The sequence below is a fragment of the Acanthisitta chloris genome, unplaced genomic scaffold, assembly GCF_000695815.1.
Source record: "Acanthisitta chloris isolate BGI_N310 unplaced genomic scaffold, ASM69581v1 scaffold10499, whole genome shotgun sequence".
Taxonomy (NCBI): domain Eukaryota; kingdom Metazoa; phylum Chordata; class Aves; order Passeriformes; family Acanthisittidae; genus Acanthisitta; species Acanthisitta chloris.
The window spans coordinates 29,516-44,267 of record NW_008690848.1 but is presented as its reverse complement, the minus strand read 5'-3'; the positions used below and the strand labels follow the sequence as shown (position 1 = coordinate 44,267).

Below are 14,752 nucleotides of genomic sequence, written 5' to 3'. Positions count from 1 at the left end.
ACACAGCTGAGATCAATCCTGCCTGCAAAATCCTGGTTCAGTTCTTGCTTAGCAGGAATCCTGGAATGCCTCACGTGCTTTATTCCAAAGTGTTGTTGAAACATGGACCTAAACCTTTGGTTTGGGGTCCTAAGTGTCCTTTTCCCATGGGCAGTGCAGGGGTGAAATGCAAACCAAGGTTAGAGCTTTGTTCACACAACACTGACAACAAACTGTTCGTTTCCCAATTCCAGGTGTGCACCCCCTGCCATTTGTGAATCCAGGCACTGTTCAAGGTGGTTTCCTTGCTCCAGTTAGGATTTTTGTATAGCTGACAACGCTTTGAAATAACAATGGTATTAAAAACCCAGACTCCTTTTTATAACTTACCACTATCCTTGAGGGAATTTGTAGGGAGGATGTCCTCATCCCTCAGGTTCTGCCTGCTCAGTTTTCCAGGGGCTGAGGTCTCTCTGGCAGCACAGCCATGTGCTGGATCAGCCACTTGTCCCAGATTTGGGTCCTCAGTGAACAAGAATGTTTTATTCTGTCACAGAAATGTAATCTTATAGTATAAGAGTAATTATAGAACCTGTGATAGAAAGGTGTGTCTCAGTGATCTCTGTTTTCTCCTCTCTTACCTGGAACTCTTTTAGGGGCAGAGAATGAGCCTCAGCCCCTGCATAGAACCACTGCAGTTCCCATGGGGAATTGTGAGGGTTCCTACTCCTGAAGGCTCTGTTGTGTTCAGTCAGTTTTTGTTAGATTGTTGCCTCACAAGTCTATGATATCAAACCCTGACTTTGATTTAATATTTATCATTAATTAGGGAGGTGACTTGCTCCTTTATTTACAGACCTCATCAGCACAAGCTGCTCGTTAACTTATCATTCACTTAATATTCCTCACGTCAGTGATAAGCTAATGTTCAGCTCACAGATGTATTAGGTTGTCTCCATATGGTGCTTTGTCTAATGAATTAATGAGCTATTTTGGAAGAAACCCTTGGGAAGAGTTTTCCTCCTGGTGAAAAGTCACCCTACAAACGGTGGAAGAGTTTTCCAGTGGAGTTTGTTTCAGTGAAAAACTTAGCAGTACTTTTGCTGTGTTCTCATTTGAATTTTCTTTGCACTTAGGAGGAGAAAAGTTGGTGTTTGGCAGATTTTGAAGAGCTGTTTGAGTCAGAGAACCATATCCAGGAGCACAGCTCTGTTCTGTGGCTGTGTCTTTGCCACCTCGTGGTGTGCAATATCTGCAGTACATGTCATTCAGCTGCTCTGAGAAGCTGCTCAGGCTTTCCCCAGTTGTTAACAGTTCATTTAATAGTGCAATATCTGTCTCAAATTGCCTGCACAGTAAACATTTGCACATGCAAATGGAGTAGGGATGAATGTTTGGGGATTTGGCACTGTAGATTTGTGGAGTCACAGAAACTTCAGTACTTGTATGTTCCTTCCCTTGGAAGTACAGAAATAGAGGATCTAAAACCAGAGCCAGGATTGCAGTCAGTGTTCACACATTGTGTGTCAATACCCTGTGAGTTTTGGCTTGCTCAGTATAATGTTAGAATCATTTCTCAACAAAGAAACTTTTTACTACTTGCATTATCTTTTCACAGGGAAAATGTCTGGGGGGGTTTCTATTTAAGAAACACTTTTTCCTTGCTGAGCTGTGGATGTTTAACACTTGGAAGTCAGCAATGTGAAACATGACATTTGAGATGCTCTTGCATCAACTCCTGAGGATTATAAATGTGCAATTTAATGCTTCAGCAGGGTGTTTATCAGTCAAGTCTGTCGGAGTCTTTTGACCCAGCCTGGACCCAGCTGAACTCCTGGTCCCAGCTGTGTGCCACAGGTTGGCTGTGTCACCACTGCAGCTCTAGGTGGGACCCTGTGGCACAACAGGTTTTGTTATCAACTCTCAAACTCTCTGCTTAGCCACTCACAAAGAAATTGCCCATCTGGATGTGAAAAGTGACAGCCAGAATAACCCGTGGTGATGCTGGGCACTGCGGTGTTTGGCCCCTGGGAAATCCTGGCTGGAAGAGGTTAAATGGTTTCTTGTTGGGATGAGGATATATTAGAAATAATGGCAGTTGAACTGCCTGGAAGAAGAGAGATTTGGGGTAATGGTGGGGTAGAAAGGAGGTGGAATAGTGCAGCAGGTTTAACTCTGTGATGTGCTGTGTGCTGACCCCAAACATCCCCTGAGCGTCGGGGGAAGGTGACCCAGAGCAGCGTCACTTCCCGAGGAGCTGTTCCTGTAACAGCTCTGTCCTCTCACCTGAGCTGGAGCAGCCCAGGAGCTGTAACAGGATTATGATCATGTGAGGGAAGAGAGACAGAGCTGGAGGAAAGGGAGAGGCATCGGTGAGAGCACATCCTGGCCGAGCTGTCACTCAGAGCAGCCTTTAAAAACACCAACCCCCAGGGACGAGCAGAGCAGGAGTGTGCCCAGGCACAGCTCTCTTGGAGCAGTGTGTGTGGGGCTGCTGTGCTGCTATGCTGCTGCTCTACACCTCTGTCCTTGCCTCCCTAGAGTCCATCTACCGCCGCGGCGCCCGGCGATGGAGGAAGCTGTACCGAGTGAATGGGCACTTGTTCCAGGCCAAACGCTTTAACAGAGTGAGTACTGTTGCAGAAAACCTTGGGCTTGGGGCATGTTCTGTGCTCATTGTTTTGCTCAGGCTGTGCTGTTTCTGTGCTGGAGTGCTGCAGAGAAAGGCGAAGCAAGATGCTGCTGGTGTGACATTTCGCTCCGCGCGGTGTTATCCGGGTCGGAACGGTCAGGGAAACTTGGAAGGGTTTGAGTCTGGGGTGGAGTTCGTGTGGGATTGGGGGGAATTGTTTCAAGTCTCTGAAAAAATGGGTTTGTGGCTGTTTAAACTGATGCAACTTGGAGCAGCTTCTCCCCTCTGTCTTCCTTATGTGACTTGGATTGCCTGTCAGCACAATCTTTTCCCTTCAGGACTTCTTATGGTTCTTGAAGCTCATACCAGGAGCTGTAACTTAACTCTTTCAAATCTGGGTATTACAGAATCCAAGAATTAAAAAAGCTTGGTTTATTGAGCCAAAATATAGCTGTCTTTTAAGAATCTGACTTAATCCACAGAAGCAAGTGAATGTAGCTTTAAGGCTGAGACACCTCCTGCACTTAGCCCATTATTGCCTGAGTATTGCAGCATATACACAAATGTAGTGTGCACCTCGGAGATTCCACTCAGACAGTGCAGAGAGGGGAGTTAACTCCTTCATTCTGCAGCAACATTTTGTTAAAAAATGAAATTAGCTTTTTTTCCTAGCATTCCCCACCCCTAAAACTGCACTGGAAGAAGGAAAAGCCCCTTAAAATGTAGTTAAGGGGCTTTAAAATGTAGGGAGGATATAGTTAACTCTTGTTTCCTACAACTACCAAAATACAAGAAGGCAATACAGAAAACCATCTTTAAAAATGCTCCATTCTTTGGCCATTAGCTCTTTTCCTATTGCTATTTTTTACATCACTCTGACACCACTAGTAAGGATTTAGAGTAGCCAAAAGTTTTGGGCAGGACGTGGTGTGACTCACCAGTCTGAGGAGCTGAGTGACCACACTGCAACGTGCAGTTCCTGGAGGAACAGACTTGCACTGTCCTGGTAAAGCAGCAGCAGAATGTCTGGTGTGGGGCAAGAGACTGTAGAAATCTGTGCCTTGGTACACCACAGTCTGGTTCCTTCATTTGTCCTTTTTTGGGTTTAATTCATTTGGTTCCATGTGTAAAAAGAACATCTATTTTTGATGTTTGGTGCAATACAGAGTTTTGACAACAGGGCTGATAGATGGGGGTTTAATTATGCAGCACAGTCACTTTGGGTGTGTTTTATACCCAATTGTGCAGGACACATTCCTGGCAGTTTTGTTTGGGTGACCTCTGTCAGAACCTGAAGTTCTAAATAGACCTACTCTCTAATGTTACACTGTAATGTATTCCGTGTGCTAAGGGTTGTGTTTTTTAGTTATGTTCATTACAAGAAGGACTGTATTTAGCTGAACTCTGAGTGCAATAACCTTCAGGTTTGGGGGAAACCCTGGATATTCTACAGTGCTTACTGCTAACCACCTGTTAGGTGACTGGGCTGGATTCTTGCTGCTCTGGAGAACCACTCAGCTGCAGAGGGGGATTGGTGATGGAATTCTGCTGTGCCTTTTTCAGAGAGCATACTGTGGCCAGTGCAGTGAAAGGATATGGGGGCTGGGAAGGCAAGGCTACAAGTGTATCAACTGCAAGTTGTTGGTCCATAAACGCTGTCACATACTTGTCCCACTGACCTGCAAAAGGCATATGGTAAGTTTGCACCGTGTACCAAGCTGAGGTGGCTCACTCTGACCTCTGTTGCTGTTGGTGAATGTGTCCTAAGCAATCAAATTTCTCCTGTACTGTTCTCATCTTCTCTGTGATCCTCACAGGTTCCAGTGGCAATGCTGCTGTCTTTCCTAGTGTCCTGGTTTTAGCCAGGATGGGGTTAATTTAAACACTCAAACATCTCTATCCCTAAATTTTAGTCCTTTTTTCACAGTCATCCCCAATATTTCACTACTGGTTGGATCCTGTTTTTCCCACCTCAAAACTTACGGTATTTTCTTTAGTGCTATTGCATGTGACTTGTCTGATACTACAGATTCTTTGCCAATTAATTGATGCATGTTGCTCTACCTCCTGGAATAGTCTGTGTGTCTCATGAATGAGACCAGTGTCCACATGTACTATAGAACTCTCTGGAATTGTGATCTTTACCAATTGCATAATGAGTGACAACAATTGGTGCCTTTATTAAGCAGCCAAGGAATATGGCAGAGCTCTAAATGCAGTGTGTAACATCCTGCTGCTTTGCTGTGGTGCCACGAGAAACACTCAGAAGCCTTAGAAGGAACAAAAGGTTGGACTTTGCAGGAAAATACACTCCCAGGAGACAGCTGAGGGGAGGGTTGGTACAGCATTAGGGTGCTGCTGGGCTGGGTGTGTCCTGCAGCACACACAGCTCAGGATTCAGTTCCACAGGGGCAAAGTTGTCAGGGAGCTGCAGGGATGTGGCAAGAGGTCCTGACCTCAGAGCTAACCAGTTTGGTTTCCTTCCCCATGTCCTGCTGTGCTGGGCCAGGATTCGGTCATGCCTTCCCAGGAACCTCGCTTAGGTGACAAAAGTGATGAAGTTGATCTCCCTTCAGAAGAAACTGATGGAAGTGAGTACTTGTCCCTTTGGAGTTTGTGTTTCCCCATCTGGAGGTTCAGTTTTCACTCCTCTTCATTACAACAATAAAATTTGGTCAACTGTCCCTTAGCATGTCAAACAAACTGACCTTAACCAACCAAGTCATCTTGCTGTGTATCAGTTTTGAAATGTTTTCCAAGGAAGGTCTTTTTAACCTTAACCTTAACACTGCTTTGGTGTCTTTTCCAGTTCCCTACATTCCTTCCAGCCGGAAACACGACACCATTAAAGATGACTCTGAGGTATGTGTTTAAAATGTACTTGCACTTCATATTTGCATACTCCTAATCATTCAGCTCTTACAAACCAGTCCAATGACTTGGTCAGGTTTCTATGCTGCTTTTTGAAAAAATCTGTATTTTCTGAAAGTTGAGAATTTTATCAGCATTTTGGTTGGATTTTTTTTTTCAGGTTTCTTCTGTATTCAGCTCTTGTTATTCCAATTTGGTTGGATTTTTTTTTTCAGGTTTCCTCTGTATTCAGTTCTTGTTATTCCAGTCATGAGCCAAGATACCTTTTTCTTTTTTCCCTGCCTTCCATTTATGTTGGAATAGCAGTGGTTTAGCAGAAGGTCTGACTGTATTGGTGCTGTGACATTGTCTTGTGTGCTGGCCCTAATGGATGTTCACCCTGTCAGCCTCAGGCTAGCATTGGCTCACTCTGATAGCACATTAACTATCCACCTCTCTGAGTTCACATAAATAATACCTAACAGCTCAGACAGCTCCTGTGCAGAACAGCACACACTTCAGCTTGGTTTTCCCACCTCTTTCAGAGGCAGTCAGGCACAATCTCTGCACTCCGAGAATGTTGCTCCCTTAAAGCAGTTTGAAAAATCCAAATATGCTTCAATTCTAAAGGACTTCAAGACTTTTCTTTGGGAAGTGCTTCTGGCATGTCTGAGATAAGTGGGACACACTCTGCAGAGCAGTGGCAGTCAGGCTGATATTCCCCTTCCAGCAAGGCTGCACCTTTCCTCCTGTGCCTCCACCACAATGCCTGTCACTCCATTCCTTTCACCCTCGAGTAGCTCCTGCTCCTGGGTCAGTGCCTTCTTTTCAGCCTTGTGTCTTCAGGTTTCATCTCCAGTTCAGAGATGGAAGGGCATAAATAAAAAACACATCAGGGAATTTGAATTGCTGATTTCTGGGCTTCGTGCTCAGGTAGATTCTGTGTGTGTTTAAATCTTGATAGGTGCTGTTTGCTCAACTGCCTTGAATTGTGCTGCTCTGGTTGTCCCACCTTGCTCTGAGCTGAAATAATTGCAGGTATCCTATGGAGAGGAATTGGCATTTTGGGAGCTTGGACGAGAGTGTTTCAGCTTAGAGCAATCTCTTCTAATAGCAGTCAATCCTAGATCAAGACTCTTTATATAAATACTTTCCACAGTTGCACAGAATGCTGATCTGTCTGCGAGTACAGTGCTGTGAGGTCAGGTAAAAATAGGCCACAGAAGTGTGTCAAAGCCTGGGATGTGCTGGTGAAACCTGACATGGCCAGGTACCTGCTGCATTTCTCGAGTTCAGCTGCTCCAGCCTCAGGTTTTCACATCTCATTCCCAGTCAGGACGATGAAATTTATCCTCTCAAATAACATTTTTGTGGTGGAATGTTTCCTGCAAGTTCCCACTCTTGAGGAGTTGAGCTCTGCATGCTCCCAGGCAGCTCAGAGGGGTCTTGGCTTTTGGTAGCTCCACGGTGAGCTGAGCACAGCTGTTAGTTACACAGGCTGGAACCAAGACAGGTATATTCATTAGCAAATTAGGGATTCCTTATCTGCCTCAGGTTTAGATGGCCTGTATTAATTAGTGCTGCAGTATCTGTCAGAATGCAAAAGATAAGCAAAGACTTAATACAAAGAATGATTCTGCATGGCTTGTGGTTCAGGAACTTGACTAGAACCTCATTCCTCAAGGCTTTGCTTTCCAGGAGGGATAAGAAAATGAGTCACTGGCTGAACTGCTGCCTTGAAAAAACAGTGACTTTTAGTAAAAGCAAAACCAATAGCAACCAAATATTTCTACCAGAAGTGTTGCAATCAGCATTCAGCTCTGTGTGCCAGAGCAGAGCTAACTCAGCAAATCCTGCCCAGGGCCTGAGGATCTCTTTGCTTGAATAGCTCCTTGCTATGGAAATGTCTCGTGTTTCTCTTTCTGCAGGATATCAAACCAGTCATCGATGGAATGGATGGAATTAAGATTTCTCAGGGCCTTGGACTGCAGGACTTTGATTTGATCAGAGTTATTGGCCGTGGAAGTTATGCCAAAGTTCTCCTAGTTCGGTTAAAAAAGAATGATCAGATTTATGCTATGAAAGTAGTGAAGAAAGAATTGGTCCATGACGACGAGGTAAAAGTCTGTGTTATTTGTGTTCTGTTGTTGTGAAAAGGTTATGTGCTTTAACAGAACCATCCAGCTGAGCAAGCAGCTCCTGCTGCAGCCAGCACTGCTGTCAGAGGGTTTGTCTGGCCCTGGGGCTTGTGTCACCAAGTGTCTGTGTGAGCCTGGAGAGATGGTCCCTGTTCTAACCACAGTTAGCTTTAGTCCTGGTGAAACAAACATGTTAAACACTCCAACCTGGGCATGTGGATTTCTGAGTGAGGACACAAACGGGGTGGAATTTGTGCCCTTAGTGTTGAGAGAAATCAAAGATCTTTTCCAAGCAAATGAATGTAGCTGCAGAGCATTGTCTGTCTGTCAGCGACGGAGCTGAAACTGTTGTGACAGTCCTGCTGGTAGAGCCTATGTGCGAGTGACACACAAGTCTGGAATATCTTTGTCCATGAGCTGAAAAGTGATGTCTCTGCCATCTGAGGTCCCTGTGGCTCTGTCTGCCCCAGAGATCAGGGCTGTATTGCTCCAGTGCTGGCACAATCCTCTTAGTGTTTTAATGCAGGGCCTCAAATGCACAGGTTAGGGGGGAAAATAACCTTAGTGATAAGATTTTAAGTTTATGCTGCTGAAAGACTGAAGGTTTTGAAAGTAGGATATTAGGGGAAAATAACCCCAAAGCTCTATTTTAAGCACTGTTTGTGTTGGTAGTTTCAGTCAGTTGCTCTGGCTGTCACCTTTGTCATTACTCCAGGGCCTCAGTTCTTCTGAAACACTTTGGCTTGCTCAGGTATTTGATGTTCCTTTTTAAGAACAAAGATTAGACTGTTGTGTGGTTTATTTACCTCTTCCTTTTGAACATGTGTCTTTCCAAGAAGTTAGAAGCTAAAGCCAAGTGCTGTTTAATGAGTTATGCAGCTGTTTCTGAGAATCAGAGGTAGAAGTGAGAAGGTTTTTTGAGCAGTGGCTCTCAGATAATTGCATGGGAGACTGAGCTAATTGGGTTGTCTTTTCTGTGAGGCTGTACAGTGAAATTCTGGGGACTGATAGGCAATTCACTGAACCCTGAGTGCAGGAGATATGGCAAGTAATGGAAAATTCACCTTGTAAGTGTTTCGTGGAGAAAGAAAATTAATTGCACAGCAAGTGTCAGTGTGTTTGAATGAGCTGGTGCTTTGCAGGGGGTGGTGGATGCTGGAGAGGAGTGAGATGGAAGCAAGTCAGATAGCTGAGCTGCTGCTGCTAGTTGTTCTAAGCCTAATTTTGTTAGCAGCAGTGCTCTGGTGTGATGGCAATGCATTCATACAGGAGTGCACTAATGAAGGGGTTAATCTAAAGACTTCTAAAGAGAAGCTCATTGAGTAAAACCCAAATCAGGTGGACACATTTATTGCTGTTTGGACCCAGGTTTACCCTCCTAAGGTGTTGTGTCATCTTTGTGTCCCAGCACAAAACCTAACAGGTTTATTTCATTTGGCAGTGACATTTCTCTTCCCTTTGACACTGTAGTTTCACCATCCATCCTTGACAGGAAGAGTGTCTCAGTCTGTGTTTGTCTCTGGGTTGGTTGGAAAGCTGCAAGTGCCTGTTGGAAAATCAGTGATGGTGTATGCAAGGCAGCAGTGATGCTCACAGCTGTTTTCTGGGAACACCCACAGTGGTTGTCCAGCAGTTCTGATTGTTCAATTACTCTGTTTCAGGATATTGACTGGGTACAGACAGAGAAACATGTGTTTGAACAGGCATCCAGTAACCCCTTCCTGGTTGGTTTGCATTCCTGTTTTCAGACAACGAGTCGGTAAGAGAGACCTCCAACCTCTTCAAACTCCTGACCACTGTGCTAATTGCTTCTCCTAAGCATCACCAGTGCCATCACACAGCCAGGGGCTTTGGGGGGAAGCAGTGGCACTGTCAGGGATTCACTGCTGCACAGAGCCAGGGGCAGTGAGGAGAGAGAGGAGCTCTGTGCTGCCTCCCTGAGCATAGAACGGGGAGAAATCTAGAACTGAGTCAAGAGTGGAAGTGAAAAGGGCTGAGGTGGGAAGGATAAGGATAGGTTTTTTTCTGGAGAGTTGAATTCTATTAACTGTGCTATATACTTTCAGATTGTTTCTTGTCATAGAGTATGTGAACGGGGGAGACCTCATGTTTCATATGCAACGGCAAAGGAAACTCCCTGAGGAACATGCAAGGTATGTCCTGGCACAGCTCACTGCTCTGGGTGGCTGAGGTGCCTTGGCAATGCTTGACAGAACATCTAACCATTCTACTTCACTTGGGTTACCACGGTGTTGGTGGGAGATGAAAAGTGCATTTTGCAGAGCTCTGCACTGCACTGACTCTCCCTGTCCCTCTGAAACTGAAAATACAGATCTTCCATCTCATACTTGGGGTTTTCAGAACAAATCTGTAGGATAAATATTTTCTTAGTAGGATGAGAAAAATAATTTCCCATCTCTAATTTAAGGACTGTTTGTATGATACACAGAGTCAGTGACCTTATGAATAAATGTAGGTGTTGACAGATAAAATTTGCCTATAAAGTGATGTTTTAGGAACAGATACCTGAATTGCAGCAGCTTTTGTACCATCTCAATGCTAATAGGAATCTTTTCCTTTCTAATTTCAGGTTTTATGCTGCTGAAATTTGTATTGCTCTAAACTTCCTCCATGAGAGAGGAATCATCTACAGAGATCTCAAGCTGGACAATGTTCTCCTGGACGCAGAGGGTCATATCAAGCTAACAGATTATGGCATGTGCAAGGTAGGATTCTCCTTCCTTCCTTTGGTCATGGTGTCACTCATGCTATGAAGGCAAATGCTGCCTCCAGGGAGGCTGAGAGAGGGCTGAGAAGTCAGATTTATCTGATGTCACTGGGCTCAGAATTTGGTTGTGGAATAGGAACTTCACTCTGGAAAATTACTGCTGAATGGAAGCACTTTTGGAACTGAACGTGTAGAAGGTTTTCCCCAACATCTCTTGGAAAAGGACTTCCAAAATGCTTAACTCAATTTTTTAAATGTATCTCTAAATAATGAGCAAAATGTTGTTAGAAACATGTGATGAAATTTTAATCAAATTCTTTGCTGAAGATAAGCTGTGAGATCAATCCAGTTTTGAGCACTGTGAGTATTTACTTTGTGACAGGAAATTCCTCAGACTCCCTAAGTGACTTGGGAGTTTGTCTGATGAAGGGACATTCCCAGAGGAGGAGATCAGCTGTTAATTTGTGGTTTCTGCCTGTAGGAAGGTTTGGGCCCTGGTGACACTACAAGCACTTTCTGTGGGACACCAAATTACATTGCACCAGAGATCCTCAGAGGAGAAGAATATGGTAAGTCATGACAACAACTGAGAGTAGCTCTAGTTGTAGCTTGACTCAAATACAATTATTTTTAGATTTCCACGTTTCTGTGCTATTATATAGAGAAAAGCCAATGCATATTGTTGGGGCTGTTCAGCCTGGGGAAGAGAAGGTTGTGTAGAGACCTCAGAGCAACTTTTCAGACAGCTGCAGGCTCCAGGCAGGTGATCCCAGCTCAGGCAACTCAGACACATCAGTGACAGAGTAAATCATGTCTGTGGCTTCAGTGACAGCAGGAGTGTCAGCCCCTGGTGAACCTAGGCTGTCAGTGCTGCTGTGTGTGGGTCACACTGGTGAGCTGTGCTCTGTGCTGCCCAGGGTTCAGCGTGGACTGGTGGGCACTGGGAGTGCTGATGTTTGAGATGATGGCAGGGAGATCCCCGTTCGACATCATCACCGACAATCCAGACATGAACACTGAAGATTACCTCTTCCAAGGTACAGTCCTGGGGGTTTGGGTGGCTTTGGGGGGAACTGATGGACATCAGCAGCTCCAGGAGGACAGGGAGGGTTCCCATGGTTATCCCGAAGCTCCCTGTAGATCAGTTGTAGATAGAGGCCACAGTATTTCCTTCATGCAGGGCTTGATTTGGTTGGGCCCTTCTCAGACAGTGAAATAGTTCTGTAAGAATGTTCAGAGTTCAGAAATGGCAGGGCCTGGAATGGTGTCTCTGTTAGAAGGAGTTCCACAGGCCAAGGTGAATTTGAAGTCAGTGCTCCATGTCTTCTTGAAGGGCCTCATGGTATCCATTTCTGTTTAAAATCACTTATCCTGAGGACACTCAAAGTTTTGTTTCCTGTTTATACTACAAACAGCAGAAAAAGATCATAGGGAAACATGTCTCTTAGGAGATGCTGCAATGTCTCTAACAGTGCCTTGAGTTACTGTAGCTCCTTTTGTGTGCATTATTTTACCTACCTCATCCTCCCATTTTCCAAGTGGGAACATGCTGACATAACACAGTGTTTGTATTGAAATCTTGGCCAGTGTCACCAACCAAACCCAACATTGCTGTTTTTGACCTGTAACAGTTATCCTTGAGAAGCCAATCCGGATTCCAAGGTTCCTTTCTGTCAAGGCTTCCCATGTGTTAAAAGGATTTTTAAACAAGGTAAATAACAGTCTCTTATTTTTAGCATCTGAGAGCTGCAAGTCAGAGCTTCCTGTTGAAAGTGAGACAGCTAAGAAGTTAATCTGCTTACTATTAGGAAAATCTATAAAACCTTGCTATCCTCTGGGTTAAAAACTCACTTCCTAACTGCAGATTTACTCAGGGGATTCCACAGCACAGATGGGTTTAAAAGCTGGAAAAAGATAACTCTAGGTTTGGTTACAAACCCTTGTCTGTAACACTTACAGCTCTGTTAATGATGGTGATTGAAACTTGCAGAACCACTGGGAATTTAATGGAGAAAAGGAGGAGGTGAATTACACAGGACTAAATAAATCTATTTTGTAGATTTTTTGAAAGATGTAAATCTACATATTTTGTGATGTAAATGCATTTTTGAGAAGTGTCAGTTACAAATTCAACTCCAAGCAAACTAGTTAGGGAGAAGAACACCAGTCCCTTGCTGGCCACAGCCTGTGGTCCCAGCAGCAGTTTCATGGTGATGGGAGTGCTGGAGTCATGTCAGGGTGTTTGGCCAAGGTGTGCTGTGTGGCCTGGAGCCTGACAGGAGTGTGTTTCCCACAGGATCCCAAAGAAAGGCTTGGCTGTCAGCCCCAGACAGGATTTGCTGATATCAAGTCTCACACGTTTTTCCGCAGCATCGACTGGGACCTGGTGAGGATCTTTGCTTGTGCTTCTGGGTGGGGAAGGATTCTGGAATTTATGACACCATGGCAAAGGGCTGCACTCAGTTCCATACATGTAAAAGCCTTTTTGCTTTCTCTGGGTGGAGAACCAAACTTTCTTCCATCACCAGCATGGGAACAGCTTGATTTCATTCCCAAAAATCTGTCTTGGTTCCAAACTCTGAGAATGGTTGCAACTTTTAGGTGTCATCTTTAAATGTAGGGTGGATTTTAGAAACCCTATGGAAGCTCTGGTGGAACCATGTGTTCCTTGGGTGCTGCAGGCTCAGGTCTGCAGAAGGACAGTCTGGATTCCAGTGCCTCCCTGTTCTGGTGGGCATTTCACACAGGTCTGTTAGTAAACATTCCAAGCCCCACTGACCAAGGGAGTGTGGCCTAGCACAGCCCTTGGGAATGCTATCCCAGCACTTCACTGCTCTTGTGGCTCAGAAACCTCCTCTGCTGTGACAGGAAGGTTTGGAGGTGCTAACACAGCCCTCAGAGGGGGTGAAATGTCAGGGAACCAGTTTGGATCTGGTGGAAGATGAGGAGCCTCAGACCTGTGAAGTGTTTGTACTTGCAGTGCATTTAAACCCACCTGAATTCACCAATGATGTAACTTTTAAACCCAGCAGGGTTCCCCAGGTATGTGCCAGGGTTTAGCAGCCTGAGGAGGTGTGAGTAGGATCAGTTCAGGATGTGGTTGTAAGCACTGGGGTTAGTTTTGTTCTCATTTCTCCTTTCCCCATTCTATTTTGCAGCTGGAAAAGAAGCAAACCACTCCTCCCTTCCAGCCCCAGATCACGGACGATTACGGGTTGGATAACTTCGACACGCAGTTCACCAGTGAACCTGTGCAGCTAACCCCAGATGATGAGTATGTCCTGCTCCCCCACATCAGCTGCACCTTAGGACACTAATTTAGACATTGCTTGAAAATCCCCGAGAAGAGATGATGTGTTTGGGTTAGCACCTGGTCAGGTTACAGTAAATGGGAAATTCTGTGTGTCCTTGCCTGAGTTATCAGCCTTGTTGCACCACAGAGGATTCCCCAGTGTGCCCTGCACTAACTCTCTGCTTTCCTTTGTCTTTCAGAGACATAATCAAGCGAATAGATCAGTCAGAGTTCGAGGGGTTTGAATACATTAACCCGTTGTTGCTGTCGACAGAAGAAACAGTATGAAGGGATGAGCTCGTTGGGGACAGTGGGAATGACATGACTTTATCCTTAACTCCAGTATATGCATGCAAGGATGGGACTGGTCACTGGGTGGAGACCAATGAGCTAAAAACAAATCTGCTGCTGAAAATCAAAGAAGAGAGGAAAAACAATGATTCTGGTGGGTGTCCTCTGCCACTTGGTGAGTCTTACGTTCTGGGCACTGACACAACTGCTTCACTGATGAAGGAATTTGCATTTCGTGCCTGTTTCATGAAGGATTGGAATGTTCATTGCATCCCTGCAGGAGGAGATGATGAGAACCTCTGAGATCCACCCCCTTTCTACAGACTTTTGGTGCAATGAGCTCCCAGTGGAAGAGTGTTCGTGTAACATCCTGAAGAATAAAATCTGTTACGGTGGTGTTGAAGCTTATTTTTGATGCCTTTTTTCACAAGTGGTTACCTGTCTAAACGTCTCAGATATATTTAAAAGGAGTTGTGTTTTATTAGCAATCAAAACATAAGTTTGGGTACAAGATTTAAGTGCCTAAATGGATAAACTGAAGGATTATTCTGTGTTTGGAACGTTCTTACACCTGGTAAGTTCTGCTTGTTAATATTCAGTAGCCATTTCCATCTGAAACACACAGTCCACAGCTGCAGCCTGATGTTTAGTTGTGTTCTTACAGAATCTGGAATGCAGAGTGACTCGGTGAGATTTAATTCCAAATTAGGATTTACTGTCTCCATCTCAAAATCTGTTGTCTTAAAACTCCAAATTTACCAAAACGTAGAGATTGAGGAGAACCAAATTTGCACACACACAAAAAAAAAAAAGATTCCTGGACATACTTAAGCAGTGCCTAC

The 14,752-nt window shown here is 44.7% G+C and overlaps 1 protein-coding gene across 2 annotated transcripts in view; it reads left to right on the top strand.

Annotated features, from left to right (window-relative positions):
- The window catches only part of PRKCZ (protein kinase C, zeta), a 29,097-nt gene extending 14,779 nt beyond the window's left edge, over positions 1-14,318 (top strand). The window contains exons 5-18 of one of the 2 annotated variants that reach the window (XM_009081993.1): positions 2,521-2,606; positions 4,175-4,306; positions 5,142-5,202; positions 5,421-5,473; positions 7,390-7,578; positions 9,261-9,358; positions 9,666-9,752; positions 10,190-10,325; positions 10,809-10,896; positions 11,245-11,364; positions 11,959-12,038; positions 12,624-12,713; positions 13,486-13,601; positions 13,820-14,318. In XM_009081993.1, coding sequence (XP_009080241.1) covers positions 2,521-2,606; positions 4,175-4,306; positions 5,142-5,202; positions 5,421-5,473; positions 7,390-7,578; positions 9,261-9,358; positions 9,666-9,752; positions 10,190-10,325; positions 10,809-10,896; positions 11,245-11,364; positions 11,959-12,038; positions 12,624-12,713; positions 13,486-13,601; positions 13,820-13,907 — 1,424 coding nt within the window. In that variant the 3' untranslated portion in view covers positions 13,908-14,318. Of the gene's footprint in view, positions 1-2,520; positions 2,607-4,174; positions 4,307-5,120; positions 5,203-5,420; positions 5,474-7,389; positions 7,579-9,260; positions 9,359-9,665; positions 9,753-10,189; positions 10,326-10,808; positions 10,897-11,244; positions 11,365-11,958; positions 12,039-12,623; positions 12,714-13,485; positions 13,602-13,819 lie in introns of both variants that reach the window. The other variant, XM_009081992.1, reaches the window with a different exon arrangement.
- The last annotated feature ends 434 nt before the right edge of the window (positions 14,319-14,752 follow it).